Source organism: Astyanax mexicanus, chromosome 4 (genome assembly GCF_023375975.1).
Source record: "Astyanax mexicanus isolate ESR-SI-001 chromosome 4, AstMex3_surface, whole genome shotgun sequence".
Lineage (NCBI taxonomy): Eukaryota > Metazoa > Chordata > Actinopteri > Characiformes > Acestrorhamphidae > Astyanax > Astyanax mexicanus.
The window spans coordinates 40,062,583-40,090,052 of NC_064411.1; the positions used below are offsets into that span (position 1 = coordinate 40,062,583).

General features: G+C 36.4%; 2 protein-coding genes across 13 annotated transcripts; both read left to right on the forward strand.

Annotated features, from left to right (window-relative positions):
* LOC111190113 (deleted in malignant brain tumors 1 protein) lies at positions 1 to 27,083 on the forward strand. 11 transcript variants are annotated; one of them, XM_049478620.1, is made up of 15 exons: positions 4 to 362; positions 7,256 to 7,564; positions 7,690 to 7,992; positions 8,865 to 9,173; positions 9,573 to 9,679; positions 20,933 to 21,128; positions 21,218 to 21,508; positions 22,382 to 22,684; positions 23,417 to 23,731; positions 23,861 to 23,929; positions 24,263 to 24,586; positions 24,772 to 25,101; positions 25,262 to 25,567; positions 25,669 to 25,737; positions 26,799 to 27,083. In XM_049478620.1, exons 2-15 carry the CDS (start codon positions 7,354 to 7,356, stop codon positions 26,801 to 26,803), a joined length of 3,138 nt encoding a protein of 1,045 aa, XP_049334577.1. In that variant the 5' UTR covers positions 4 to 362; positions 7,256 to 7,353; the 3' UTR covers positions 26,804 to 27,083. The 11 variants fall into 11 exon arrangements, with proteins under 11 accessions (XP_049334580.1, XP_049334577.1, XP_049334572.1 ...); XM_049478615.1 differs by having other exon boundaries at positions 6 to 362; positions 23,861 to 24,175; XM_049478619.1 differs by having other exon boundaries at positions 6 to 362; positions 8,865 to 9,125; positions 23,861 to 24,175.
* On the forward strand, positions 10,860 to 19,389 carry LOC125801700 (antigen WC1.1-like). Of its 2 annotated transcripts, XM_049478629.1 has the most exons (12): positions 10,925 to 11,236; positions 11,572 to 11,895; positions 12,077 to 12,391; positions 13,078 to 13,383; positions 14,369 to 14,440; positions 14,673 to 14,981; positions 15,382 to 15,435; positions 15,521 to 15,685; positions 15,815 to 15,904; positions 16,560 to 16,622; positions 17,188 to 17,250; positions 19,271 to 19,389. In XM_049478629.1, exons 1-12 carry the CDS (start codon positions 10,945 to 10,947, stop codon positions 19,387 to 19,389), a joined length of 2,172 nt encoding a protein of 723 aa, XP_049334586.1. In that variant the 5' UTR covers positions 10,925 to 10,944. The 2 variants fall into 2 exon arrangements, with proteins under 2 accessions (XP_049334584.1, XP_049334586.1); XM_049478627.1 differs by lacking the exon at positions 19,271 to 19,389 and having other exon boundaries at positions 10,860 to 11,236; positions 17,188 to 17,494.
* Positions 27,084 to 27,470: the final 387 nt, after the last annotated feature.

The window sequence follows — 27,470 nt, forward strand, 5'->3', positions numbered from 1 at the left end:
TTAGCTAAGTAAAGTAACTAAACTTGTTTGGTGAAAATTACGTGGAGTGGGCGGGGTTTGAGCAGTCACACGGCCCCGCCCCCCGCCTCCCACCTCTGTCACGCCAGTTCTGGCTCTAATTTGCCTCTACTGCCTCTGCAAGCGCAGGCAAGATGGCAGCTTCCATTTCGGCCATATTTTGGCTTTAAAACGCCTTAATGAGAGTAAATGGGGACCGTCCAGTCCATACTTTTATACAGTCTATAATCACAACCCAAACTCCACAACGCGCCAAGCAGCTCATTTTTAGTTGCTGCGGAAGCACAGCTCATTTAGGCTCAGCTCAGCTAACCTCAGGACTTGTTGTGCTACTAAGATATAAGGTAAGTTCGACCAGGTCCTTTATTTTATGATCATGTATGTATTTGTAGTGTCTTACACCACCTGCACGTGCTGGCCTTGCCTCTCTTTCTAGGTAGTTAGCTAACGTTAGTTGTCTAAGGATAGCTAAACATTGCCATAGTTTAAATGTAATATGAATTGCATTTGAAAATGAGCAGATTTTTAAAACTTATCTTATGAATAAGCTAATTTGAAATAGTTTTTTGTGGGAAAAACCTAGATAAAATAGCTTAATGACGAAGTGTGAGAAAATTAAAACAGCACAATATTTTTCCTCAGGTGTAAGCTTAGCGCTGTTAGCTTAGCATTTGCTCAGTGTTCGTGTGAAGAATAAAGTTAACGTTATATGTACATTTCATATAAATAAGCCAACTTGTTGTTGAAATTGTTTTGTTAAAATACTGCACATATTTCTGGTCAGGTGTTAAAAGTGTATCCCCGCATTATATTAGCATTAGAAGTAACGTTAAGTAACGTTAACTTACATGTAAATATTATGTAAATAAGCCAATTTTAAATAGTTTGTTGTTGGAAAAATTCAATAAAAAAGCCTAGCGATTAAAAAAAAACCTTGCAAGATTAAAACTGCACATATTTCTCGTCTAGAGTTCAATGAATGTGTATTCCCACCATTAGCTTAGCATCAGCATGAAGAATGTAAATATTATATAACGTTAAATAAGCCAACTTTAAATAGTTTGCTATTGGAAAAACTTAATTAAAATAGCCTAGGGGTGAGACAAGGTCTGGAAAGATTAAAACAGCGGAATATTTCCAGTCCAGAGTTAACTGTGTTTTTGTAAAAGTGTATGGCTCCCCCGCTGCAAAAAACTGCGGTCAAGCCAGCCCCCACTTCAAAACGCTTGGTCAAACTAGCCCCCCACGCTGTTTCTTAGAGCGCGCATACACTGAACATAGCGGCAAGCGTGAGAAGGAACACATTTCAAAATAAAAGTCCCCCCGTTAATATCACGACATTATGCTGTGGAGTGGTATTAAAAGGAATCCACATGATATCACATGTTATGTCTGATATCACATGTCAATTTCATGCAGTCCTGGTAGTACACAAAATAAAAGCCCTGTAAATTATAACAATTATGTTAATTAAATGATAATAAGACTAATAATAATAATACTAACAATACTACTACTACTAATAATAATACTTGTATGTGTCACTCACTTAATAGCAGGGCATTATAATGTGTCATTTCAAAATAAAGGCCCTTTAAATTGAAACATTTATGTAATTTTACACAATGTTTAGACTGTTATTAAAAGAAATCTGTCTGATATCACAGTTCAATTTCAGATAGTCCTGATAGTACACTACTTGTATGTTTCACTCACTTAAAATCAGAACATTTTGATGTGTCATTTTAAAATAAAAGCCCTTTAAATTGTAACATTTATGTAATTTTACATAATGTTTAGACTGTTATTAAAAGGAATCTGTCTGATATCACAGCTCAATTTTATATAGCCCTGATAGTACACCACTTGTATGTTTCACTCACTTAAAATCAGAACATTTTGATGTGTCATTTCAAAATAAGGGCCATTTAAATTGTAACATTTATGTAATTTTACACAATATTTAGACTGTTCTTAAAATAAATCTGTCTGATATCACAGTTCAATTTCATATAGTCCTGATAGTACACTACTTGTATGTTTCACTCAATTACTATCAGAACATTTTGATGTGTCATTTTAAAATAAATGCCCTTTAAATTATAACATTTATGTAATTTTACACAATATTTAGACAGTTCTTAAAAGAAATCTGTCTGATATCACAGGTCAATTTCAGATAGTCCTGATAGTACACTACTTGTATGTTTCACTCAATTACTATCAGAACATTTTGATGTGTCATTTCAAAATAAGGGCCATTTAAATTGTAACATTTATGTAATTTTACACAATGTTTAGACTGTTATTAAAAGAAATCTGTCTGATATCACAGTTCAATTTCAGATAGTCCTGATAGTACACTACTTGTATGTGTCACTCACTTAAAATCAGAACATTTTGATGCGTCATTTCAAAATAAAGGCCCTTTAAATTATAACAATATTTTATTTCAACAATGTTTAGACTGTTATTAAAAGGAATCTGTCTGATATCACAGCTCAATTTTATATAGCCCTGATAGTACACCACTTGTATGTTTCACTCACTTAAAATCAGAACATTTTGATGTGTCATTTCAAAATAAGGGCCATTTAAATTGTAACATTTATGTAATTTTACACAATATTTAGACTGTTCTTAAAATAAATCTGTCTGATATCACAGTTCAATTTCATATAGTCCTGATAGTACACTACTTGTATGTGTCACTCACTTAATAACAGGACATTTTGATGTGTCATTTCAAAATAAAGGCCCTTTAAATTGTAACATTTATGTAATTTTACACAATATTTAGACTGTTATTAAAAGAAATCTGTCTGATATCACAGTTCAATTTCATATAGTCCTGATAGTACACTACTTGTATGTTTCACTCAATTACTATCAGAACATTTTGATGTGTCATTTCAAAATAAGGGCCATTTAAATTGTAACATTTATGTAATTTTACACAATGTTTAGACTGTTATTAAAAGAAATCTGTCTGATATCACAGTTCAATTTCAGATAGTCCTGATAGTACACTGCTTGTATGTGTCACTCACTTAAAATCAGAACATTTTGATGTGTCATTTCAAAATAAAGGCCCTTTAAATTATAACAATATTTTATTTCAACACAATGTTTAGACTGTTATTAAAAGGAATCTGTCTGATATCACAGTTCAATTTCATAAAGTCCTGATAGTACACCACTTGTATGTTTCACTCACTTAAAATCAGAACATTTTGATGTGTCATTTCAAAATAAGGGCCATTTAAATTGTAACATTTATGTAATTTTACACAATGTTTAGACTGTTATTAAAAGAAATCTGTCTGATATCACAGTTCAATTTCATATAGTCCTGATAGTACACTACTTGTATGTTTCACTCAATTACTATCAGAACATTTTGATGTGTCATTTTAAAATAAAAGCCCTTTAAATTGTAACATTTATGTAATTTTACATAATGTTTAGACTGTTATTAAAAGAAATCTGTCTGATATCACAGCTCAATTTTATATAGCCCTGATAGTACACCACTTGTATGTTTCACTCACTTAAAATCAGAACATTTTGATGTGTCATTTCAAAATAAGGGCCATTTAAATTGTAACATTTATGTAATTTTACACAATGTTTAGACTGTTATTAAAAGAAATCTGTCTGATATCACAGTTCAATTTCATATAGTCCTGATAGTACACCAATTGTATGTTTCACTCAATTACTATCAGAACATTTTGATGTGTCATTTTAAAATAAAAAGCCCTTTAAATTATAAAAATATTTTATTTCAACACAATGTTTAGACTGTTATTAAAAAAATCTGTCTGATATCACAGCTCAATTTTATATAGGCCTGATAGTACACCACTTGTATGTTTCACTCACTTAAAATCAGAACATTTTGATGTGTCATTTCAAAATAAAGGCCCTTTAAATTGTAACATTTATGTAATTTTACACAATGTTTAGACTGTTATTAAAATAAATCTGTCTGATATCACAGTTCAATTTCAGATAGTCCTGATAGTACACTGCTTGTATGTGTCACTCACTTAAAATCAGAACATTTTGATGTGTCATTTCAAAATAAAGGCCATTTAAATTATAACATTTATGTAATTTTACACAATGTTTAGACTGTTATTAAAAGAAATCTGTCTGATATCACAGTTCAATTTCATATAGTCCTGATAGTACACTACTTGTATGTTTCACTCAATTACTATCAGAACATTTTGATGTGTCATTTTAAAATAAAAGCCCTTTAAATTGTAACATTTATGTAATTTTACATAATGTTTAGACTGTTATTAAAAGAAATCTGTCTGATATCACAGGTCAATTTTATATAGCCCTGATAGTACACCACTTGTATGTTTCACTCACTTAAAATCAGAACATTTTGATGTGTCATTTCAAAATAAGGGCCATTTAAATTGTAACATTTATGTAATTTTACACAATGTTTAGACTGTTATTAAAATAAATCTGTCTGATATCACAGGTCAATTTCAGATAGTCCTGATAGTACACTACTTGTATGTTTCACTCAATTACTATCAGAACATTTTGATGTGTCATTTTAAAATAAAAGCCCTTTAAATTGTAACATTTATGTAATTTTACACAATGTTTAGACTGTTATTAAAAGGAATCTGTCTGATATCACAGGTCAATTTCATATAGTCCTGATAGTACACTACTGGTATGTTTCACTCAATTACTATCAGAACATTTTGATGTGTCATTTCAAAATAAAGGCCCTTCAAATTATAAAAATATTTTATTTCAACACAATGTTTAGACTGTTATTAAAAAAAATCTGTCTGATATCACAGGTCAATTTTATATAGCCCTGATAGTACACCACTTGTATGTTTCACTCACTTAAAATCAGAACATTTTGATGTGTCATTTCAAAATAAAGGCCCTTTAAATTATAACAATATTTTATTTCAACACAATGTTTAGACTGTTATTAAAAGGAATCTGTCTGATATAGCAGTTCAATTTCATATAGTCCTGATAGTACACTACTTGTATGTTTCACTCAATTACTATCAGAACATTTTGATGTGTCATTTCAAAATAAAGGCCCTTTAAATTGTAACATTTATGTAATTTGACACAATGTTTAGACTGTTCTTAAAATAAATCTGTCTAATATCACAGTTGAATTTCATATAGTCCTGATAGTACACTACTTGTATGTTTCACTCACTTAATATCAGAACATTTTGATGTGTCATTTCAAAATAAAGGCCCTTTAAATCATGAAATGAAATATGAAATTGACCTGTGATATCACACAGATTCATTTTAATAACAGTCAAAACTTGTGTTAAAATAAAAATATTGTTATAATTGAAAAGGCCTTTATTTTGAAATGACACATCAAAATGTTCTGTTATTAAGTGAGTGACACATACAAGTAGTGTACTATCAGGACTATATGATATTGACCTGTGATATCAGACAGATTCCTTTTAATAACAGTCTAAACATTGTGTAAAATTACATAAACGTTACAATTTAAAGAGCCTTTATTTTGAAATGACACATCAAAATGTTCTGATATTAAGTGAGTGACACATACAAGTAGTGTACTATCAGGACTATAGGAAATTGAACTGTGATATCACACAGATTTTTTTTAATAACTGTCTAAACCTAGTGGTAAAATAAAAGATTGTTATAATTTAAAGGGCCCTTATTTTGAAATGACACATCAAAATGTTCTGATATTAAGTGAGTGACACATACAAGTGGTGTACTATCAGGACTATCTGAAATTGACCTGTGATATGAGACAGATTTATTTTAATAACAGTCTAAACATTGTGTTGAAATAAAATATTGTTATGATTTAAAGGGCCTTTATTTTGAAATGACACATCAAATTGCTCTGATTTTAAGTGAGTGACACATACAAGTAGTGTACTATCAGGACTATATGAAATTGAACTGTGATATCAGACAGATTTCTTTTAATAACAGTCTAAACATTGTGTTGAAATAAAATAGTTATAATTTAAAGGGCCTTTATTTTGAAATGACACATCAAAATGTTCTGATTTTAAGTGAGTGACACATACAAGTAGTGTACTATCAGGACTATCTGAAATTGAACTGTGATATCAGACAGATTTCTTTTAATAACAGTCTAAACATTGTCTAAAATTACATAAATGTTACAATTTAAATGGCCCTTATTTTGAAATGACACATCAAAATGTTCTGATATTAGTTGAGTGAAACATACAAGTTGTGTACTATCAGAACTATATGAAATTGACCTGTGATATCAGACAGATTTATTTTAATAACAGTCTAAACATTGTGTTGAAATAAAATATTTTTATAATTTAAAGGGCCTTTATTTTGAAATGACACATCAAAATGTTCTGATTTTAAGTGAGTGACACATACAAGTAGTGTACTATCAGGACTATCTGAAATTGAACTGTGATATCAGACAGATTTCTTTTAATAACAGTCTAAACATTGTGTAAAATTACATAAATGTTACAATTTAAAGGGCTTTTATTTTGAAATGACACATTATAATGCCCTGCTATTAAGTGAGTGACACATACAAGTATTATTATTAGTAGTAGTATTATTAGTATTATTATTATTTAATTAACATAATTGTTATAATTTACAGGGCTTTTATTTTGTGTACTACCAGGACTACATGAAATTGACATGTGATATCAGACATAACATGTGATATCATGTGGATTCCTTTTAATACCACTCCATAGCATAATGTCGTGATATTAAGGGGGGGACTTTTATTTTGAAATGTGTTCTTTCTCACGCTTGCCGAAATGTTCAGTGTATGCGCGCTCTAAGAAACAGCGTGGGGGCTAGTTTGACCAAGCGTTTTGAAGTGGGGGCTGGCTTGACCGCAGTTGCAAAAAGCCTGCACTGTGTGGAGCGGTAGAGCTTAGATCGGGCCCAAAAATCCAGCCCGACCCGGCCCAAATCCATGCACTTTCTGCCCGAGCCAGACCCGACCTGAGCCATAAACTGTCATTCTGAACCCGAGCCATTTTTTTACTAATTAGAGCGTTAAAATTGAGCTATTTAAAACATTTTCGGGCTGTTTGAATTAGCGAAATCTGTGCAGAATTATGTTAAATAACCTTGCGACGCTGAAGAAGCATAGACCTATTATTATTTCTTTTTTTTATTCGCTTCTTTCTTTCTTTATTCCTTGTCTGTTGTACAGGCAGTGTGAGGTTGGTGGATGGTGGCAGTCGCTGTGCTGGGAGAGTGGAGGTTCTTCATAGAGGACAGTGGGGAACAGTGTGTGGTGATGACTGGGATATGAGTGATGCTGCAGTGGTGTGTAGAGAGCTGGGCTGTGGAGAAGCTGTAGATGCACTGGGCAAATCTCATTTTGGATCAGGATCAGGACCAATCTGGATGGATGATGTGGACTGTAGTGGATCAGAGTCTAGACTGAAGAACTGTAGATCACCAGTATGGGGTAAACATGACTGCAATGAAACCCACAATTCTGGAGTCATCTGTTCAGGCAAGCTACACTATGTTCATATAATATGTGCACTGTATTGAATAGTTACATTGTGTGTCTGTGCTGTCTGACTTTCATTTATTAAATCCTGTTATCTCATTGTTTATGCTCTTGTGATATTTTAGGAGCCAGGCTGGTTTTAGGTTCTCGCTGCTCTGGGAGAGTGGAGGTTCTTCATGGAGAGAGCTGGGTCACAGTGTGTGATGCTGACTTTAACCAGCAGGATGCAGAGGTTGTGTGTCGAGAGCTGGGCTGTGGTTCTCCTGTGAAGGTTCTGGGAGCAGCTGCGTTTGGTAGAGGGGAGGGTCAGGTGTGGTCAGAGGTGCTTCAGTGTAGAGGAAACAAATCTCAGATTCACTTCTGTCCAAAATCATCTTCACTCAAACACAACTGCTCCCATGATAATGATGTGGGACTGGTGTGTGCAGGTAAGAACTGAACAATGAGCCTGTGACTTCATCTATTCCTACTTAGACAGCCCTCTGTCTCAGTAGCTCAGCCCTGTGCTCCATTACCTGTTTGCCATTAAGACCTGGTGAAATTAAATATTTGTGACTTATTATATTGTTTGTTTAGGGTGAGGGTGTTATGTTTGTGCAGCATTACTGTTCTGGCATTTGTTTTTTAGTGGATAATAGTGTAATAAAGTGTAGGGGATCTGTGTTTGTCTAGAATACCTTGCAGTGTGAATTTAAAAACATTAAAAACACAGCTAGCAGAAACTTCCTGGTGGATAGCACTAATTATAAACACAATAGACTTTGGACAAATGTAATGAGTTTCTCTAGTCTAACAGACACAAGAGACTGTTGTTTTGGAGATAATTTGTGGATTTTTGGAGCTGCAGTAACACATTATACAAAATGGCTACAGCAACATGTATCCATGTGAATCACATGTAATATTCTGGGTTGGAGTGGAACAGACTTAGAATACTTGTACTGGCAGCACATAGTTTAAAAGCAAGAATGGTGAATTAAGTATGTGTCTACTGTTCTGTTCCTCCAGTCCATTAAGCAGGTAACAAGACTGGTGGAGGTCATATAGTGTCTGGAAAATAACTGCTCACAGGATTGCCAACAAATTAAAAGTCTATGTGTATCTTTTTTATTTTTGTTATTTTGAAACTGTAAAGGGAAAAAATATTAAAAATGCTAAATAGACGTGTCCACTTCAATGTTATGTGTTCTAAACATTAGGTCATTTTTATTTCCTTCTGTAGTCACAATAATATACATTTTGATTAGGGGTGTCCAGATATTCATATTCCACTGTATGTACATCTGTATTCCTATTACAGGCAGTGTGAGGTTGATGAATGGTGGGAGTCGCTGTGCTGGGAGAGTGGAGGTTCTTCATAGAGGACAGTGGGGAACAGTGTGTGGTAATAACTGGTATATGAGAGATGCTGCAGTGGTGTGTAGAGAGCTGGGCTGTGGAGAGGCTGTACATGCAGTGAGTGAATCTCACTTTGGATCAGGATCAGGACCAATCTGGATGGATGATGTGGACTGTAGTGGATCAGAGTTTACACTGAAGAAATGTCAAAGGAGAGGATGGGGTAAACATAACTGTAATCACTCTACAGATGCTGGAGTTATCTGTTCAGGTAAAACACTGTAAACAGGGACTGTACATTATCTGCCATGTAGGCAAAGTGTACAGCACCATATGATTTTCCTTTTTAACCCACCCTAAATCCTTGTTGATTGCCAAGGTAAATTGGTATGTTTAAACTGAGCAATCACCAAACTGTGCTGTACACTGGAATTACCAACCAACAATTAATTTACTGATTTTTTTTTACTGATTTCATAATTTTGCTGATCCATATTAATTTGTTTAATGTAATTCATAGCTTTACTGAACTTATTTTGAATCCTTATACTCTCTTTAGTTTTTTCCAATGCATTTATGAATCATTCATTGTGCAATATTTAGCATCATCATGCTTAATCATTTATCATTACTGATAAATAAGCTTTCTTTTTTTCATGGTAATTTTTAGGAGTCCTGCTGGTTAATGGCTCTCGCTGCTCTGGAAGAGTGGAGGTTCTTCATGGAGAGAGCTGGTTCACAGTGTGTGATGCTGACTTTAACCAGCAGGATGCAGAGGTTGTGTGACAAAATCAAATCAGAGATCATATGATGGAATGTCACTGTTTTGTATACCTATTCCGTATTAAATATTCTATTACATAGTAAATTCTGACAGTTACAGCTAATGTGAGAAGCAGTGATGTTTTTTTTAACATTTGCTTTGACTTTTATTTAATTGCTGAAAATATTAACCCAAGATATTGTCTAGTCAGTTTCACTTTGTTTGATAAAATTTAATTTAATAAAAAAGGGTCTGCAGTACTGATTTGCTAGAGCACAACATTTGTTTTCAAAATTATAACCTGAATGAAACAAAATGCATTAGTCCTTTCCACTTCCAGACAACTTCTCAAACACTTTATGTGCCAAAACAAAACCAGTCAACACACTGTAATTAGAAACATAGTGCCATTTCCAGCTTAACAATTTAGTGCTGGACGATATGACAAAACTTATGTCACAATATATTAATTTTAGTCGATGTGTTATCGTTTTGATATAAATGTGTACAGCTCAACTGAACAACTTCCTGATGTGTACATTATCACACACTGAGATTGCCAGACTATGGTATTCTATACCACTCTGCTGTTTCGCTTAAAAAAGTAAAGTAAAGATGCTGTAAATACTGTACATATCTTTAAAAAAATTGTATAAATTGATGCTCCTTTATTCGTATGCAGATTACAAAAAATATAAATGAAGGTCACACATGCCAGATATTCTAGGCTACTCTAAAATAGTTAACATTTTTACATTTATTATTACAATAACAGCTTAAATGCTTTGCTGTGTAATAATAAAATATACCACCCCTGCTTAAAATGATTAAAAATAATATGCAAATATGGAGATAATTTAGATATTTAATTATATTTTGACCAACAAAAAAAGTCAGAATAAAAGAAAATGTTTTTTTATTGTTTTTCTATAAATCAGTGTGTGATGCTGACTTTGTCCAGCAGGATGCAGTGGTTGTGTGTCGAGAGCTGGGCTGTGGTTCTCCTGTGGAGATTCTGGGAGCAGCTGCTTTTGGTAAAGGGAAGGGTCAGGTGTGGTCAGAGGAGCTTCAGTGTAGAGGAGATGAATCTGAGATTACTCTCTGTCCAATAACCTCTTCACACAAATACAACTGCTCTCATGGTAATGATGTGGGAATTGTATGTTCTGGTACAGTATAATATGTGATATTATTGTCTAACATTTCTTTATATAATATACAGTATAGGAGAGAACTTGCTCTTTTACGAGTCTCTTGGTTGTAAATTCAGGCTCGGCTGATGAACGGCTCAGATTCCTGTTCTGGTCGAGTGGAGCTCCAGTACCTCAGTGAGTGGGGTACAGTGTGTGATGTAAGCTGGGATATGAGAGCTGCCAGTGTCCTCTGTGCTCAGCTGAAGTGTGGGAGTGCTGTGGCTGTGTTGGGGTCAGACTGGTTTGGGGAGGGGAGTGGCCGGATCTGGGCGGATGTGTTTGATTGTCAGGGGAACGAAACACACCTGTTAAAATGTCCCATTTCATCATGTCGAACTGCATGCTCTCATAAACAGGATGTTGGACTCATCTGCAGTGGTGAGCTTTTAAGAATCTTAAACATTCTTATCAATGGGCTGTAAAGTGATTTTAGGAGGAAGTGCCCTTATAATGTTCTTATATATATTTTTTTTTTTACTTCACTTCAATTAATTTACTAATGTATCTCAGTTTTGAACATGTTTATACATTTCCATAGACAATTTTGATTTCTGAAAATCATTTTCTATTTTTGCTCCATATATAGCTCAGCTAATGCAGCAGTACCTGTAAAAAAACAATGTGTTTAATTTCTAAATCTGATTTATTTCAAGTGCTGTAAAAACAATCTTATTAAGCCTGTAAAATCTAAAATATATTTGTGGTACTTTCAGGTTCTTCTCTGGCGTCTCATGAGGGAGGAGTGCGGTTGTCTGGAGGGATGGAGTGTGAGGGGGAGGTGGAGGTGTTCTTCAGGCAGGACTGGAGGAGAGTTCTGCTGGACTCCTGGAGTGAGTCTGAGGCCTCAGTGGTCTGCAGACAGCTGGGCTGTGGTTCTGTACTCAACACCTCCAGCTCCTCTTCATCCAGTCCTGAACACAGCTACATGTGTGTGACGGGTTTCAACTGCTCTGGGAGTGAAGCTCATCTGAGGAACTGCAGCAGCTCACAAGCAGTTAACTGCAGCTCCACAGAACAGATCTACATCACCTGCTCTGGTACATTAATTCAAATTATTTGGAATTGTAGTGAATAATGCCTGTTGTTAGGGGGAAATTGTTTTATTTTGTTTTATTGTAAGGGTTATTATAATTATTATGAATCTGAAATGAACCAATCATCATGTGACTACGGGTGAACTAAGAAATCATACTTTGAACTGGTTTCTCTGAAGTTTAGGCTACAGCTTCATCAGGCTGGTTGGTTCTGGGGGAGACTGTGCTGGAAGGCTGGAGGTTTTCCACAGTGGATCATGGGGGACAGTGAGTGATGAATTGTGGGATATTGAGGATGCGCAGGTGGTCTGCAGGCAGCTGCAGTGTGGAGTTGCCCTCAGTGCTCCAGTACCAGCCCGGTTTGGATCTGGAACTGGACCCATATGGCTGAATGAGGTGGAGTGTGAGGGGAACGAGGCGTCTCTGTGGAACTGCAGATATCAGCTGTGTGGAGAGGATGAATGTGGACACAAGGATGATGTAGGAGTCGTCTGCTCAGGTACAGTGTGCTGATTGCTGGTGTTCTTACATTGAACACTTCACCTGTCAGACCTCTAAATTTTCTCTTCAGTGCTGAAAGTGAGACTTAGTTAAACTGTTAAAATAAGACTTGTTAAACCAATCTAAAGTTGTTGCCATGTGGGTCAGCCAGACCTCTTCCTGTACCTTTTTTTTCTTGTTTTTTTTTTTTTAATGTGCCAGAATGTATCTAAAGGGCAAACTAAATTGTTTCAAATTGATCTGTATTTTGGTGTCTTTTTTTTAGGTATTATGATAAAAGTGCAGTTTACTACAAAGTCAGCAGTAGAGTGCAGTAACGCATTCTCTTCTAACTTTACTACAGACTAAGACTTAATTTATTCTTATTTTTGCGCCAATTTCCAAAGCTTTCTTTAAAACAAATATATTCAGTTTTTTTTTTTATTTTTTTATTTTTTTTTTTTTTATACAATATACACTTTTTTTGGGGTCCTTTTCTGTTTAAAGGCCCTGGCACTGCTAACTTTTGTACCATTTGAGCACACTGGATTTTGTACCATTTCAGGTTATTAACTCGGCTGGAGAGCTTAAATGGCAAAAAATGGGGGTGTTCTAAAACTTTTAACTAATAGTGTTGATTCATTAAGTTTGTTTTAAACTACATGAAAAGTCCAGGGTGTAACATAAAGCATTTTCTCTTATCAGAGTATAAAGAGATCAGACTGACTGAGGGCTGTGAGGGGAATCTGGAGGTGTTCTATAATGGAACCTGGGGGAATGTGTGTAACAATGGGATGGATGTAGAAACAATGGGTCTCATCTGTCGGGAGCTGAACTGTGGAAGATTTAAGACTGAGAGAGCTACCAAAGCACGAGTGGAATCAGCTCCTAACTGGCTGGATGATGTAAAATGTAGGAAACATGACTCTACTCTGTTTCACTGTCCATCTTCATCCTGGAGTCAGAACAATTGTGATAGAAGCAGTGAGGTGACTCACATTACCTGCTTCGGTATGTTGTTTTTCTTTGTAGTAGATGAGCATGAGTAAAAAAGTTGTGTTGAAAGAAAGTGTTGTGGTGACCGGATCACCCTCACTTTTCCTCATCCTCTTTCCCTGTGTAAGTGTATACAACCTGACTAAATATAAAATAATTTTTAAATAATCATTTTATTTATTAAGGGAAAACAAATATCCAAACACCCCCTTAAAAATAAAATGTGATTAATTACACTTTTTGGATAGATGAGTATTCAATTTCACTTAACTCAACCAGGCCTGATTACTGCCAGACCTGTAGAATCAAGAAAATCTTTAAATTCCTTTATTCCTGATCATTTAAAATGAGCTTTTTTATGTTTACTCGGGTTATCTTTGTCTGATGTTAAAGTTTTTTTTAATAATCAGAAAAATATCAGTATATCTGTAGGGGGGCAAATACTTCTTCATGGCAATGTATGTGTGCAGCATTGCTTGAGATTTTTTGGGACTACAAGCTACACCTTGCTGTGCGTTTCACACTCATCTGGTCATGCTGGGAACACATTTTAATAAAAAGTGTAAAGTGTATCAGAAAAAATTACATTTGTGAGTGAAATAATAAGATATTTTACATTGAATTACATTATATTTGGCAGATGCTTTTGTCCAAAGTGACTTACAATAATGGTGTACATTTACTAATAGGAGCCTGTTCTGAACGAAAATCGCACTGAAAAATTGTTTTTGTCATTGCTGGAATAGTTAGGTGGGGTTAGAGAAAAAGAGCAGTCTGGTGCAGCTTGAAGTTTCGTGTGCGCCCTGTTAGAATGCCTGGTGTTATTTGAAAATCAGCACAACCAGACTGACTTTTAATTCTGTGCGTTGGTGTGAAATGAGGGGGTTTGCCGCTCAATTGAAACTCTCAATTGTTATTGCTGAGATCATTATTTTAGTAATGAGTTTAGTAGTATTGATTTGATTTTTGTAGTATTTATAGCATGTGTCTCCATTTCTAGGAGAGAAGAAACAGCTTGCATTTGAAAACCTTCAAAAATTCTTCTTATTTCCAAACCAGGGTCAGTGCTCAAGTACGAATATTTGACTACCACTCCATTCACTACTTGAATAAGTATACATATTAATCAGATTTGTTTGTGCATACATTCTAACTTGTTTTGTCAAATAATTCTAAACTTCCCTTTTCATCAGTTGATCTTTGATTTGAGTGAAAACTGATTAAATAAAAACACTAATGCAGTTTGCTGTAGTTTTGTTATAAAAATTTAATATTATTCATGTGTCTGTTCATGTGTGATGTAGATTACATGCCTATTAGGTTGAGAGGAGGAGAGGAAATCTGTTCTGGGAGGTTGGAGGTGTATCATAATGCTGAGTGGGGGTCTGTATGTGCTGATCTGTGGGACATCAGGGATGCTCAGGTGGTCTGCAGGCAGCTGGGTTGTGGGCCGGCGCTGAGTGCTAATAGAAGAGCTGCTGATGGTTCTGGTGGAGGAACTATCTGGATGAACAGAGTGAAGTGTAGAGGGAATGAGATTCACCTGTGGGACTGTCCTCATTCCCTGAAGATCCACACTGGCTGCTCCCACAGTGCTGGAGTCACTTGTGCAGGTGTGCGAGAACGTTTTTTTAATCTAGTATTAACTCTAGTAGATAACTATGGTTATGTTAAGCATAACTCTGTATTTACACTGTATGTACTCTGTATTTCAGTCAGGTTCAATATTATTATTATTGTGCTCCTCTGACCTGTAAAAGGGAGAATAGCATTTATATTCTGGCTGATTTAGGCTCACAACACTGATAAATACACTAAGTAACATTGGCAGACAATAATGCAACAATATTTTTGAAAATACCTACAATATTACCATATCAGCCATATACTTCTTTTGTTTCAAAGACAATAAACACAAAAACAATAAATACCATTTCTTAAATAATGCTGCTCTAATCTCTTTCTCCTTCTGTAACCTCTTTTTCTTGACCATTTTTATGATATTTCTTTCAGACATATTTGTCACATTACCTTTTTCATCTGAAACAACTACAACTTACACCACAGGTACTCTTTTAATTAGTTCCTTTGTGTGATTTTTTTTAAACAACACTATGCAGTGTTCAACAGTGTTTTTATTCTGTGTTTTCAGTACCAGCACAGCTAACAGAGAAAAAGACAGTCCCTCCTTCAAAAATTCCATCATCTAATTTTCCATACATCTATCCAGTGTCTCTCCTGGTTCTGGGATCTGTGCTCTTCCTGGCCTTAGTGCTTCTGGTTGTGCTGTTTTATCAGAACAGAGTGCTCAGGAGAGGTAGGGGGATTCAGAGATCATCTAAAATCCACTTTCTGTACTTTCTATAATCATCATTAGTCCTTCAATCTGTCATCAGTCTTCTCTTCTACTGAACTGACTCCATGTTTCTTTCTTTCTCTCTCACAGTGATTTCTAAGGTGAGGAGGAAGACTCTGCTTGAGGCAGTCTATGAAGAGATTAACCATAAATGTGTCACTAACAGATATACTAAAAGAGGTAAATTGTATGTAGAGAGTTTCACTGAAGGCAGTCTATAGTTTCACACAGTATGTAAAGTGGATCTAAGATCAGATATCAAATAGCAATTCTGAGTGTTTAAATGACTATAAATGAAAAAACTACATGCAGTAAATCAATTGTAGCATTGTTACCTTATCTGTTACTATCAATTCAGGCCTGTACTGCTGTTAAAAAGCAGAGGAAAGGGATGGGGTTTGTTAGCCAACTTTCCCATTTCACCTTAAATGGTGCGAGAGACAGCAGAGGCTGCATCATTTAAGGCGGAACAGAACAAGTAAATAAAATGAAAGCTAATCCGAGCTCCCCATAACAGGAATTAAGAAATTGACAATTGTTCCTTAATCACCAACCTTTCTGAAGACATACAATGCCATAAAATTAGCTAGGTTACTGAACCTTAGTGCTTCTGATGACGTATCTGGTGCATGAAGTGTTGTCCCAATTCTTATGGGGAGGATTTCACCCTTTACACTCAAAGAATGGTTGGGGTAAGTGGTAGGGCCATGGGGTGAAATGGGAATGGGCTTAAAGCCTCATCTCGTTTTCAGACTTACAAATACATTTTTTTGCTGTAGATTTTGATTAAATAATTTAACTTTGGCATTCTGACTGTTCTGATCTCCTTTAACAGGAAGTTTTATCTCTGAAGATCAGCATTCAGGATATGAGGACGTAGATGAGGAGCTTCTCTCAGGTAAGTTGACATATACTGAATGTGTGTTAGAATTTTTAATGCAGAAGAAAAAACATATATATTTTTTGTTTTATAGATAAAAGTTCCATGCAATATGTGTAGGGTTCTGAAGTGTTTTAGCAGTTAGCATCAGGCTTCAGGCCGATAAGACTCGCCCCTGAACAGGGAAATAGTGAGCGTGGTTAGCGGGTAATGCTTATGCTAAATTCAATTTATCTTTGACTACTCCAGTATATCCACGTCTGGCACAAGTTAAAAACAATGTCTTGCCTACTGTACAGTTTGTAATATTGATTTTAGGATTGCCCAGGGGTAACTAAAGGATTGCAAAAGGCATGTTGAGGTGAGTTAATATCCTTAGGTGTGTGGGAGTTGTTTTTTTTTTTTTTTTTTTTTTTTTAAAGGGACACACTTGATTTGTCAACCAGTTCTGATCGCAGAGGGCGACTGTACCAATACATTGAAAACCCCTTAGTATTTTAAAAGTTTGAGTCTTTGAGTAACAGTGTCTTGCTGCCATCATCCTGATGCTGCTGTGCTGCAATGCATTTTTTTATTTTTACAGAAAACTATGGCGAGGTCTATGATGATATCATACCTGCTGAAGAGAGCCCACACATTACAACAGGTTTGGATATTTTAATACGTACGATTTATTGTGGACACATGGTAAACATGCAAATTATATTTGCTTTTCACCTTAATCAAAAATATATCTATATATGTCTGTGCAGCATACATTATTATGGTTTTCTATTCTTTTGGTATTAAATACTGTTAATGGAACTAATCATCTTCATTGCTGTATTTAAATAAATTATATTTCTCTGATTAAACGACATTAAATGCAATGACAAACTGAGACTTCCAGCACTATATATATATATATATATATATATATATATATATATATATATATATATATATATATATATATATATATATATATATATATATATATACAGTGTTGGGAGTAACGGCGTTAAAACTAACGGCGTTACTAACGCCGTTACTTTTTTCAGTAACGAGTAATCTAACTAATTACTATGACTGTAACTATACCGCCGTTACCATTTCCGACACCCCGTTACTGCACGTTACTTTAGCAGCTCTATGAACTTTTTTTTTTTATTTCGCTTTGCCCTGGTTAACCCCTCCTCTGTCCGGTGAACTTGAGCTTCTGGCCGCTGTGCCTGTGGTTTGGCGTGGTGAAGTGAGGCACAATTGTGACGATTTGCGTGCTCTAATCAATTCAGTGATTACCGTGGACAACCCAAGTTCCGAATTAAGGACGTTAAGCTCTTTTTAGCTGCTCCGGTTTTTGTGGTGCTGCTGCTTTCTCTTTTAGAGCTTAGATTCTCTGCCCGAATCCCACCTGACCTGAGGACCGACCCGAAATCAGGCTCCTATTTTTATTTTATATAAAGCTCTGGTGTGATAATCACAATGTTGCTAAGTAACCAATTATTATTGTTCACTAAAGCGAACGAAATAGCGAAAATTGAAAGTGAAAAACATTTGTGTTAACTGAATCTAATAAAAACGGTAATTAAAAGGAAAAACATAACTATCTCGAACTGTATTTTGTGTTTATAAAACTAACTAAAACGAACTGAAATTACTGATAGAATACCCTCATTTTTGTGTTTAATTTATTTATAAGCGCTGTTGTACAGCGGAGTTGTACAGCGGGAGTTGTTGTGCCGAGCGCAAAATAAAAACAAAATAAAATTAAACTATAATAAAAATGAAAACTGTAATCACGTAGCTCTGGGCGCACGTGAACGCCTCCGCGTTTGACTTGCAGCATTGTGTGTAGCTGTTCTTAAAAATCATTTAGATTAAATAATAGTTCTATGCTTCTATGTTACAGTGTTAATTAACATAATTCTGATTATATTTCGCTCATTCAATCAGCCCGAAAACAGACAGTTTATGGGGCGGATCGGGTCAGGCTCATAATGACAGTTTATGGTTCAGGCTCGGGCAGAACGTGCACGGGCTCCGGCTGGGTCGGATTTTTTGGGCACGATCTAAGCTCTATTCTCTTTTGGTGAAGCTGTTATATTAATACCATTTTAACGGGCATTAAATTGTTGTTTTTGTCCATTATTTTGTTTTATATATACATATTTCTTTTGAGTGTGGCTTGGTTTGTTAAATTTCATCCCCAGACGCGTTTTTCCGCTTTTTTCAGTATTACAAGTTTTAGTAATTTTCTTTAGTTGTGTGGAGAATTTCGTTTTATTTTTTTGAAATTCGTTAGATTATATTTTTGTCAACATTTTGGGTTTATTTTCGTTTGTTATTTTTTGTTATTTTTCTAATAATAATAGTAAATGCATAATTGATTTCCTTTTTTTGACGGGCGAATAATAAAAAGTAACGCGATAGTTACTTTTACTGGTAACTAATTACTTTTATAGTGGAGTAACTCCGTTAGTAACTCAGTTACTTTTTTGGAGAAGTAACGAGTAACTATAACTAATTACTTTTTCAAAGTAACGTGCCCAACACTGTATATATATATGTAGCTGTGGAGCTGTGTTAATTAGTGCTGACGCTTTTTAAAAATATGGAGAAATTAAAAAATGCTTCTTCTGATTTGTCACTGAAAATGTTTGATTTCCTCTCCTCTTTCTAATAAGGTCATAGTGAGTGTGATTGGCCGCTGTGGGGAATCTCTCTCTCTCTCTCTCTCTCTCTCTCTCTCTCTCTCTCTCTCTCTCTCTCTCTCTCTCTCTCTCTCTCTCTCTCTCTCTCTTGAGTCTTATCTGGCTGAGTAGAGGTGAAGCTTGTTCTGCTGCTGAGTTGAGCAGTGTGTGTGCAAGAGATGGACATCCCAGTTCTACTCATTTTTCTATTGACCACTGTCACTCTCGTCACATCTGGTAAGTATAATATACTGGTAAAATATATATATCTTTACACTAACTTTGTGGACTGTATGTACACTGGGCTCTTTTTCTGTAAGGGTGTTATTGAAAGGGCAGTGAATGGTATGAATTCCATTATCCTTGAAGAACTTAACTACTTTCTCCACATCGGGCCAGGGATTGTCATGCACCATGGGGAAACCCTTACTGATCCACTACCAAATCAGACATGCTGAATGAGGTTGCATAATGTGGCATTTAATTGAAAACACTATTAACTTCAAACTGAGCAGGTGTCTCTGATAAGTAAATGAACAAGAATTATGTGAGAACTCTTTAAATAAACTATATAGAGTATATATTTACTTTTTCATCTTACATTCATGTGATGTACACTTTGCTATCATCCTGTCAGCCCATTTTAGTATTGCTATAGAAGTACAAATTAGTGAACTGATTTCTTATGATCTCTAAATGGGAGCGTTTGATATCCAGTAAGGTGTAATGATTTGGTCTAAACTGTATTTCAGCCTTATTTGAGTATTATTATTTGAGTATAAGTGTAATTATTCTCTGATTATCAGTATGTTTGTTTTTTTCTCCACACAGACAGTGTGAGGTTGGTGGATGGTGGAAGTTGCTGTGCTGGGAGAGTGGAGGTTCTTCATAGAGGACAGTGGGGAACAGTGTGTGATGATTACTGGGATATGAGAGATGCTGCAGTGGTGTGTAGAGAGCTGGGCTGTGGGGAAGCCATAGATGCACCACGGAGAGCTCGATTTGGATCAGGATCAGGACCGATCTGGGTGGAATATGCTAACTGTGCTGGATCAGAGTCTTCACTGAAGAACTGTAGGTCTTATGATTGGGGTAGACAGAGATGTAATCATGATGAAGACGCTGGTGCTGTTTGTGCAGGTAAGATGCAAAAAAATAAAACACATTACACAGAGATGTAAACAAATGTGATGAGGCCTGTGTTGGAATGTACTGAATGAATTAAACAACTGTTAGTTGTTTTATATACACCCCTGTAAAAAAACTTCTTTGTAACATGAAAAGTTTAAGCCTGAACCTAAATTCACTTTCATACACTTAATAAATGGATTATTACAGAGGTGGTTTTGAATGCTTTGGTTTAGAATTAGCAACTAAGAAATAATATATATATTGTTTTAACATCCTTGTATTTCAGTTAATGAAAAGTGCAAAATATAAAAATCACTGCCCCATATAAGTTTAATTCCCTCCTATTCAAATTAACCTCCCAATGCTGTGTGTTAATATTAACATACATGTTCTCTTTGCTCTTATAAACACATTGTAGAAGTCAGACTGGTGGGCAGATCTCGCTGCTCTGGGAGAGTGGAGGTTCTTCATGGAGAGAGCTGGGTCACAGTGTGTGATGCTGACTTTGACCAGCAGGGGGCAGAGGTTGTGTGTCGAGAGCTGGGCTGTGGTTCTCCTGTGGAGGTTCTGGGAGCAGCTGCTTTTGGTAGAGTGGAGGGTCAGGTGTGGTCAGAGGAGCTTCAGTGTAGAGGAAACAAATCTCAGATTCACTTCTGTCCAAAATCATCTTCACTCAAACACAACTGCTCCCATGATAATGATGTGGGACTGGTGTGTGCTGGTAAGAGCTAAATGTTTTTATGTATTTATTTTGATTTAGTCTGATTTTTCAGATTTCTACATCTGTTCCTCTCTCTCTCTGTTGTGCAGACAGTGTGAGGTTGGTGGATGGTGGCCATCGCTGTGCTGGGAGAGTGGAGGTTTTTTATAACAGAACATGGAGATCAGTGTGTGGTAAAAACTGGGATATAAGAGATGCTGCAGTGGTGTGTAGAGAGCTGGGCTGTGGGGAGGCTGTATTTAAAAATGTTCAGTTTGGGCCAAGATCAGCCTGGATGGATGATGTGAACTGTAGTGGATCAGAGTCTTCAGTGAAGCACTGTAGATCAGCTGGATGGGTGGAACAAATTTGTAATCGACTTGCTGGAGTCATCTGTTCAGGTGAGCTCTCCTAAATCTTAAAATACTTGTCGTTGGAATGTATATCAGTTGTGCACAATTTATTTATTATAGCATTTCTTCCTAATCTGCCATAATCATGACCTACTTTCACCTATATTAACCCACTTTTATTTGGTTAAGACCACTAGATCAGTCACTGTTTGCTCAATCTCAGACCTGGTTTTGCGTTTAAAAAATAATGTGGCAAATTACTGTATAGAAGAAAACTGTAAGCTGTAATAAACCTAGTTAACACTTATAATACAGCCTGTGTTTTAGAGCTTAAGTTCCCATAACTTACAGTGTGATTTCTCTGTATGAACTAGCACATACAAAATACTTACCGGGTCTTACTAGTACTTAAATGTAGGTAATAACTTGATATACTAAGTCAAATTATTAAGAAAGCAAATTATTATATGGAGATGAAAAGTGATTTTCACTATAAGACAATACTTAATTATAGAAAGACTATTGCTGTAGGCATGATGGAGAAATACATTTTTGTAATCTTTCCTTTCTAGTAGAAAATAATGGATTTCCATGCAGAAGTCCCATTCACAAAGAAACAGGCGTTAATATTTTTTAGTTAATTATAGTTACACCTTAGTTCAGTGGTACATGGCCAGAGTTTTTATCTTTATATATTTTAAGCAGTTAATTAGTACATTTGTTTGTGTTTAGTGCTTAAACTGTTAATTGACTCCATGTGTAAGCCCACACTGCAGTTTTTCACTGTCATCAGTTCTTCACTAATATCAGTTTCATCGGTCCTACAGTAGAACCCTGTGGAACTTCTTAAGGTTTCCAAGTACTTGATGCTGTGTGTTAATGTTAATGTACATGTTCTCTTTCTCTTATAAACTAATTTAGGGGTCAGATTGGTGGGCAGATCTCGCTGCTCTGGGAGAGTGGAGGTTCTTCATGGAGAGAGCTGGGTCACAGTGTGTGATGCTGACTTTGACCAGCAGGGTGCAGAGGTTGTGTGTCGAGAGCTGGGCTGTGGTTCTCCTGTGGAGGTTCTGGGAGCAGCTGCTTTTGGTAGAGGGGAGGGTCAGGTGTGGTCAGAGGAGCTTCAGTGTAGAGGAAACAAATCTCAGATTCACTTCTGTCCAAAATCATCTTCACTCAAACACAACTGCTCCCATGATAATGATGTGGGACTGGCATGTTCTGGTAGGTATTTCACTTCCTTTTGTCAATTTCACACAAAACACTGACAAAAACACACATCCACCAAATTCAGATAACAGACAGGTGACGGAGACACAAATCCACCAGTTTGATTGATTTCTGTATTGCACAATATTATGAAAAAGATATTAAGACATTAAAACATTAAGAAACCTTTAATTTGATTTGTCATTTATGTCCTTGAGGGCTAACCAGACTTTTTAAGTTTACAAGGAGTGCTGCAGAGAAGTCAAAAAGCAAAAGTTTTATACATATGAAAAAATGTTTAGACTTTGACTATGTTGAATTGTTTTTGGTGACCATTTTAAAAGAAACTTACAAAGTCTTATTTTTTTATCTAAAACTACAAGTATGTTTTTTTTTTTTTTTTTTTAAATGTCTACCATTGATTTACAGGCAGTGTGAGGAATAATAAATTATTTCATTTAGACTAAGATGAGTAATATTTAAGGAACTACACATACAGTGTGTAATGCAACATGTCAGATGTGTGGCATTCCTAATGTGCTTTCACTAATGTGATTTTGCGATGTGGTAGAGTGCTGATCGTGGGTCCAACAGTATCCAGCACTTTTTAGTGGATTAGTGGATTGACCTGTCAATGTGTTTAGCCATGGCATAGCACATCTTTCTTCTGACTAGCCTTGTAATCTGATGCTTTTTTCTGGGTGCAGTGTTTTTTGATGATCAATGTACACAAATACTATACTGTAGGTGACAAGCGAAGACTTGTTGGTGGTCCTAACGCGTGCTCTGGGAGAGTAGAGAAGCTTCATCGTAATTCTTGGCTTCCAGTGTGTGATGCTGACTTTAACCAGCAGGATGCAGAGGTTGTGTGCAGCTGGGAGCTGGGCTGTGGTTCTCCTGTGGAGGTTCTGGGAGCAGCTGCTTTTGGTAGAGCAGAGGGTCAGATGTGGTCAGAGGAGCTTCAGTGTAGAGGAAACGAATCTCATATGTACCTCTGCCAGACATCTCCTTCCTTGAAACCCAACTGCTCTCACAACAAGGATGTGGGACTAAGATGCTCTGGTATGATGAAGTATGTTTGTAAAAGATTTAGATTAGTACTAAACTGTGAGCAATAAGTTTGTAATTACTGTATTTTTTTATTATTGTATTGTATTATTGTTGCCTACTATTTTTCCTCTGTAAATTCAGGTCACACTCAGGCTCGGCTGATGAACGGCTCAGATTCCTGTTCTGGTCGAGTGGAGCTCCAGTACCTCAGTGAGTGGGGTACAGTGTGTGATGTAAGCTGGGATATGAGAGCTGCCAGTGTCCTCTGTGCTCAGCTGAAGTGTGGGAGTTCTGTGGCTGTGTTGGGGTCAGACTGGTTTGGGGAGGGGAGTGGCCGGATCTGGGCTGATGTGTTTGATTGTCAGGGAAACGAAACACACCTGTTAAAATGTCCCATTTCATCATGGAGTCGAACTGCATGCTCTCATAAACAGGATGCTGGAGTTATCTGTAGTGGTGAGATCTTACAGTTGCAGTATAATAAATAACTGAAAGTTTATTACTCCCTCATTTTAAGCCAAGTAATTTTTTTTTTCTCTTCAGGTTCTTCTCTGGCGTCTCATGAGGGAGGAGTGCGGTTGTCTGGAGGGATGGAGTGTGAGGGGGAGGTAGAGGTTTTCTTCAGGCAGGAGTGGAGGAGAGTTCTGCTGGACTCCTGGAGTGAGTCTGAGGCCTCTGTGGTCTGCAGACAGCTGGGCTGTGGTTCTGTACTCAACACCTCCAGCTCCTCTTCATCCAGTCCTGAACACAGCTACATGTGTGTGACGGGTTTCAACTGCTCTGGGAGTGAAGCTCATCTGAGGAACTGCAGCAGCTCACAAGCAGTTAACTGCAGCTCCACAGTACAGCTCTACATCACCTGCTCTGGTAAGCATTGCACAGTTAATATATGTATAATTTTATTTGTATGTATGATAACATGCAAAAGTGCCTCTATTATCCATATTTTTGAACATTCGAGAATAATTATTTGGCAAATATGAGTACATATACACAACACATATCTTGTGAAAGGAGTTTGAAAACATCTTTTGTATTTGTGTAAATTTTAGGTACATCTAACACAGTCCACAGCTCCATCAGGCTGGTTGGTTCTGGGGGAGACTGTGCAGGAAGGCTGGAGGTTTTCCACAGTGGATCATGGGGGACAGTGAGTGATGAATTGTGGGATATTGAGGATGCGCAGGTGGTCTGCAGGCAGCTGCAGTGTGGAGTTGCCCTCAGTGCTCCAGGACCAGCCCGGTTTGGATCTGGAACTGGACCCATTTGGCTGAATGAGGTGGAGTGTGAGGGGAACGAGGCGTCTCTGTGGAACTGCAGATATCAGCTGTGTGGAGAGGATGAATGTGGACACAAGGATGATGTAGGAGTGGTGTGCTCAGGTACTTCGTATCTTGAATTGCTCAGTTTGTAATGATCTTGTAATCAAGTACCAATGCCCTATCTATGTACAACTGGAGGTACATTTTGAATAATTAAAGAAGAAACTTTTGCACGTTTAAATCAATGTGCATAACTAGCTAGCTATCTTTCTCCCGCCAGAGTATAAAGAGATCAGACTGACTGAGGGCTGTGAGGGGAATCTGGAGGTGTTCTATAATGGAACATGGGGGAATGTGTGTGTAAATGGGATGACTGATGAAACGGCAAAATTGATCTGTCGAGAGCTGAACTGTGGAAGAACTGGCAGTGAGTCTTGGTCTAAAGCAAGAGTGGAATCAGCTCCTAACTGGCTGGATAATGTAAAATGTAGGAAACATGACTCCACTCTGTGGCACTGTCCATCTTCTTCCTGGGGGGAGAACAGGTGTGATAATCGCAATGAGGTTGCTTGCATTACCAGCTCAGGTAGGCAGATATGATGAGGTGTTAAAGACTTTAAAGAATGCTAGAACTAATGTAGTTTGTAATTGGAATTTCATAATATTTGATTTTTTGTCCTACCACAGAGAATGGAAATACACTAGATTTGACAAATTGGCTGTGTGATTCATCTCCTCATGAGAGACCGTGCTCAAGTAAGAAAACTTATCATTATCAAAATGATCATGTCTTTGATAAACTACATTTTCTTTCTTTTTGACTGCATGTTCTGCCAGCATGCTTTCACTAATAAACAATTCTTGTCTTTGCTCGCACTGTTTTATTTGTAGTTTGCATATTTTTTTGCACTTTAACATATTTTAGATAACACTTCTACAGTGATATTTTTAACAAAGGTTTAGAGAGGGATTCTGGGTAATGGAGTCCATCAGAGTGTCTATGTAAGTCTGAGGAATTCAGGTGTAGACAGGACAGGTGTGGTGGATGGGGGTGGGTAATATGGCCCTAAAACAATATCACGATATTTCATGGCATTTATCGCGATAACAGTACTCTTGGTGATATGACAAAACACTGAATTAAAGATATTATTTTAAAAATACACTACTGAAACAAAATAAAAATTAAATTCTGTTTTTGCATATGATATGGCACCCCCCCCCCAAACTACGATATAAAAAAATACAAGACTTTTTATCAGATGGTAACAGACATCAGTGATCAAGAAAGTCATGATACTATTAATGCACTCTATATAATCGAGGATTAAAGTAAAATGAATAATATTGGACAGATAAAAACAGCAACCCCAGTGGTGCCCTGCAGTGATAATTAGGGGTGGGTGATATGGCACGATATTTCAGGGTATAGTATTGTTTTTTGCGTTTGATACGATATGGCACAGCCCTAGTGGTGGAAATAACAGGTGTAACAGACAGCTTGCTGAAGACAGACAAACTACACTCTATTAGAAGCAATATCTTATTTTAAAAAAATATTAGTTTAAAAAATCAACTGTTTCAACTAAAACGGTAAAACAAGGTAAGTGCTTTTTTTTTTACTATGGCTACTTCTGTTTTTTTTTTCTCCTGCTCTCTTCTGCTTGTATATATTTTTCATCTTACAATGCTTTTTTGTGGTTCACCACATCTCTATAAGAACATATTTCATCATACAGTATATACGACTGTTGTAAATGTTTGTAAGACTTTGATGGATAATCATTTTTTTCCCTCTGTGGTGTGTTTCCTCTGAGGCTGAGGGGAGGAGTAGGAAGCTGTTCTGGATGGCTGCAGGTGTATCATAATAAAACATGGGGGTCTGTATGTGGTGATCTCTGGGACATCAGGGATGCTCAGGTGATCTGCAGGCAGCTGGGTTGTGGGCCGGCGCTGAGTGCTAATAGAAGAGCTGCTGATGGTTCTGGTGGAGGAACTATCTGGATGAACAGAGTGAAGTGTAGAGGGAATGAGATTCACCTGTGGGACTGTCCTCATTCCCTGAAGATCCACACTGACTGCATCATACTTGTATCATACTTTGCCTTTAAATAATAAAAGAGGACAGATGGGACATTTTGTCTGGCAAGGTCAGGGACCACTTTTCTCCATTGTAAACAGGCTTGATAGCAACTTCGGAAACTATTGTTGATCATAATGTTGGTCACACACATTTGGTTTCCATCATTTAATAATTGTAATGTTTTTGGGAAGGATAGAAAGTAACAATAGTGAGAGTCTGTATGTGCTTTGCACCAGTCTGTCTAGATCAGTCTGTGTTTATAGACATTTCATATGTCATCTTCCATAATATTCATCACAAAATAAAAATTCACATCCAATAAAAGGACTGTGTTCATGTATAAATTGTCTATACATTTTGTATATTTGTTTTTTAGATTCTCAACCACAGACAAGAAGAATCATAA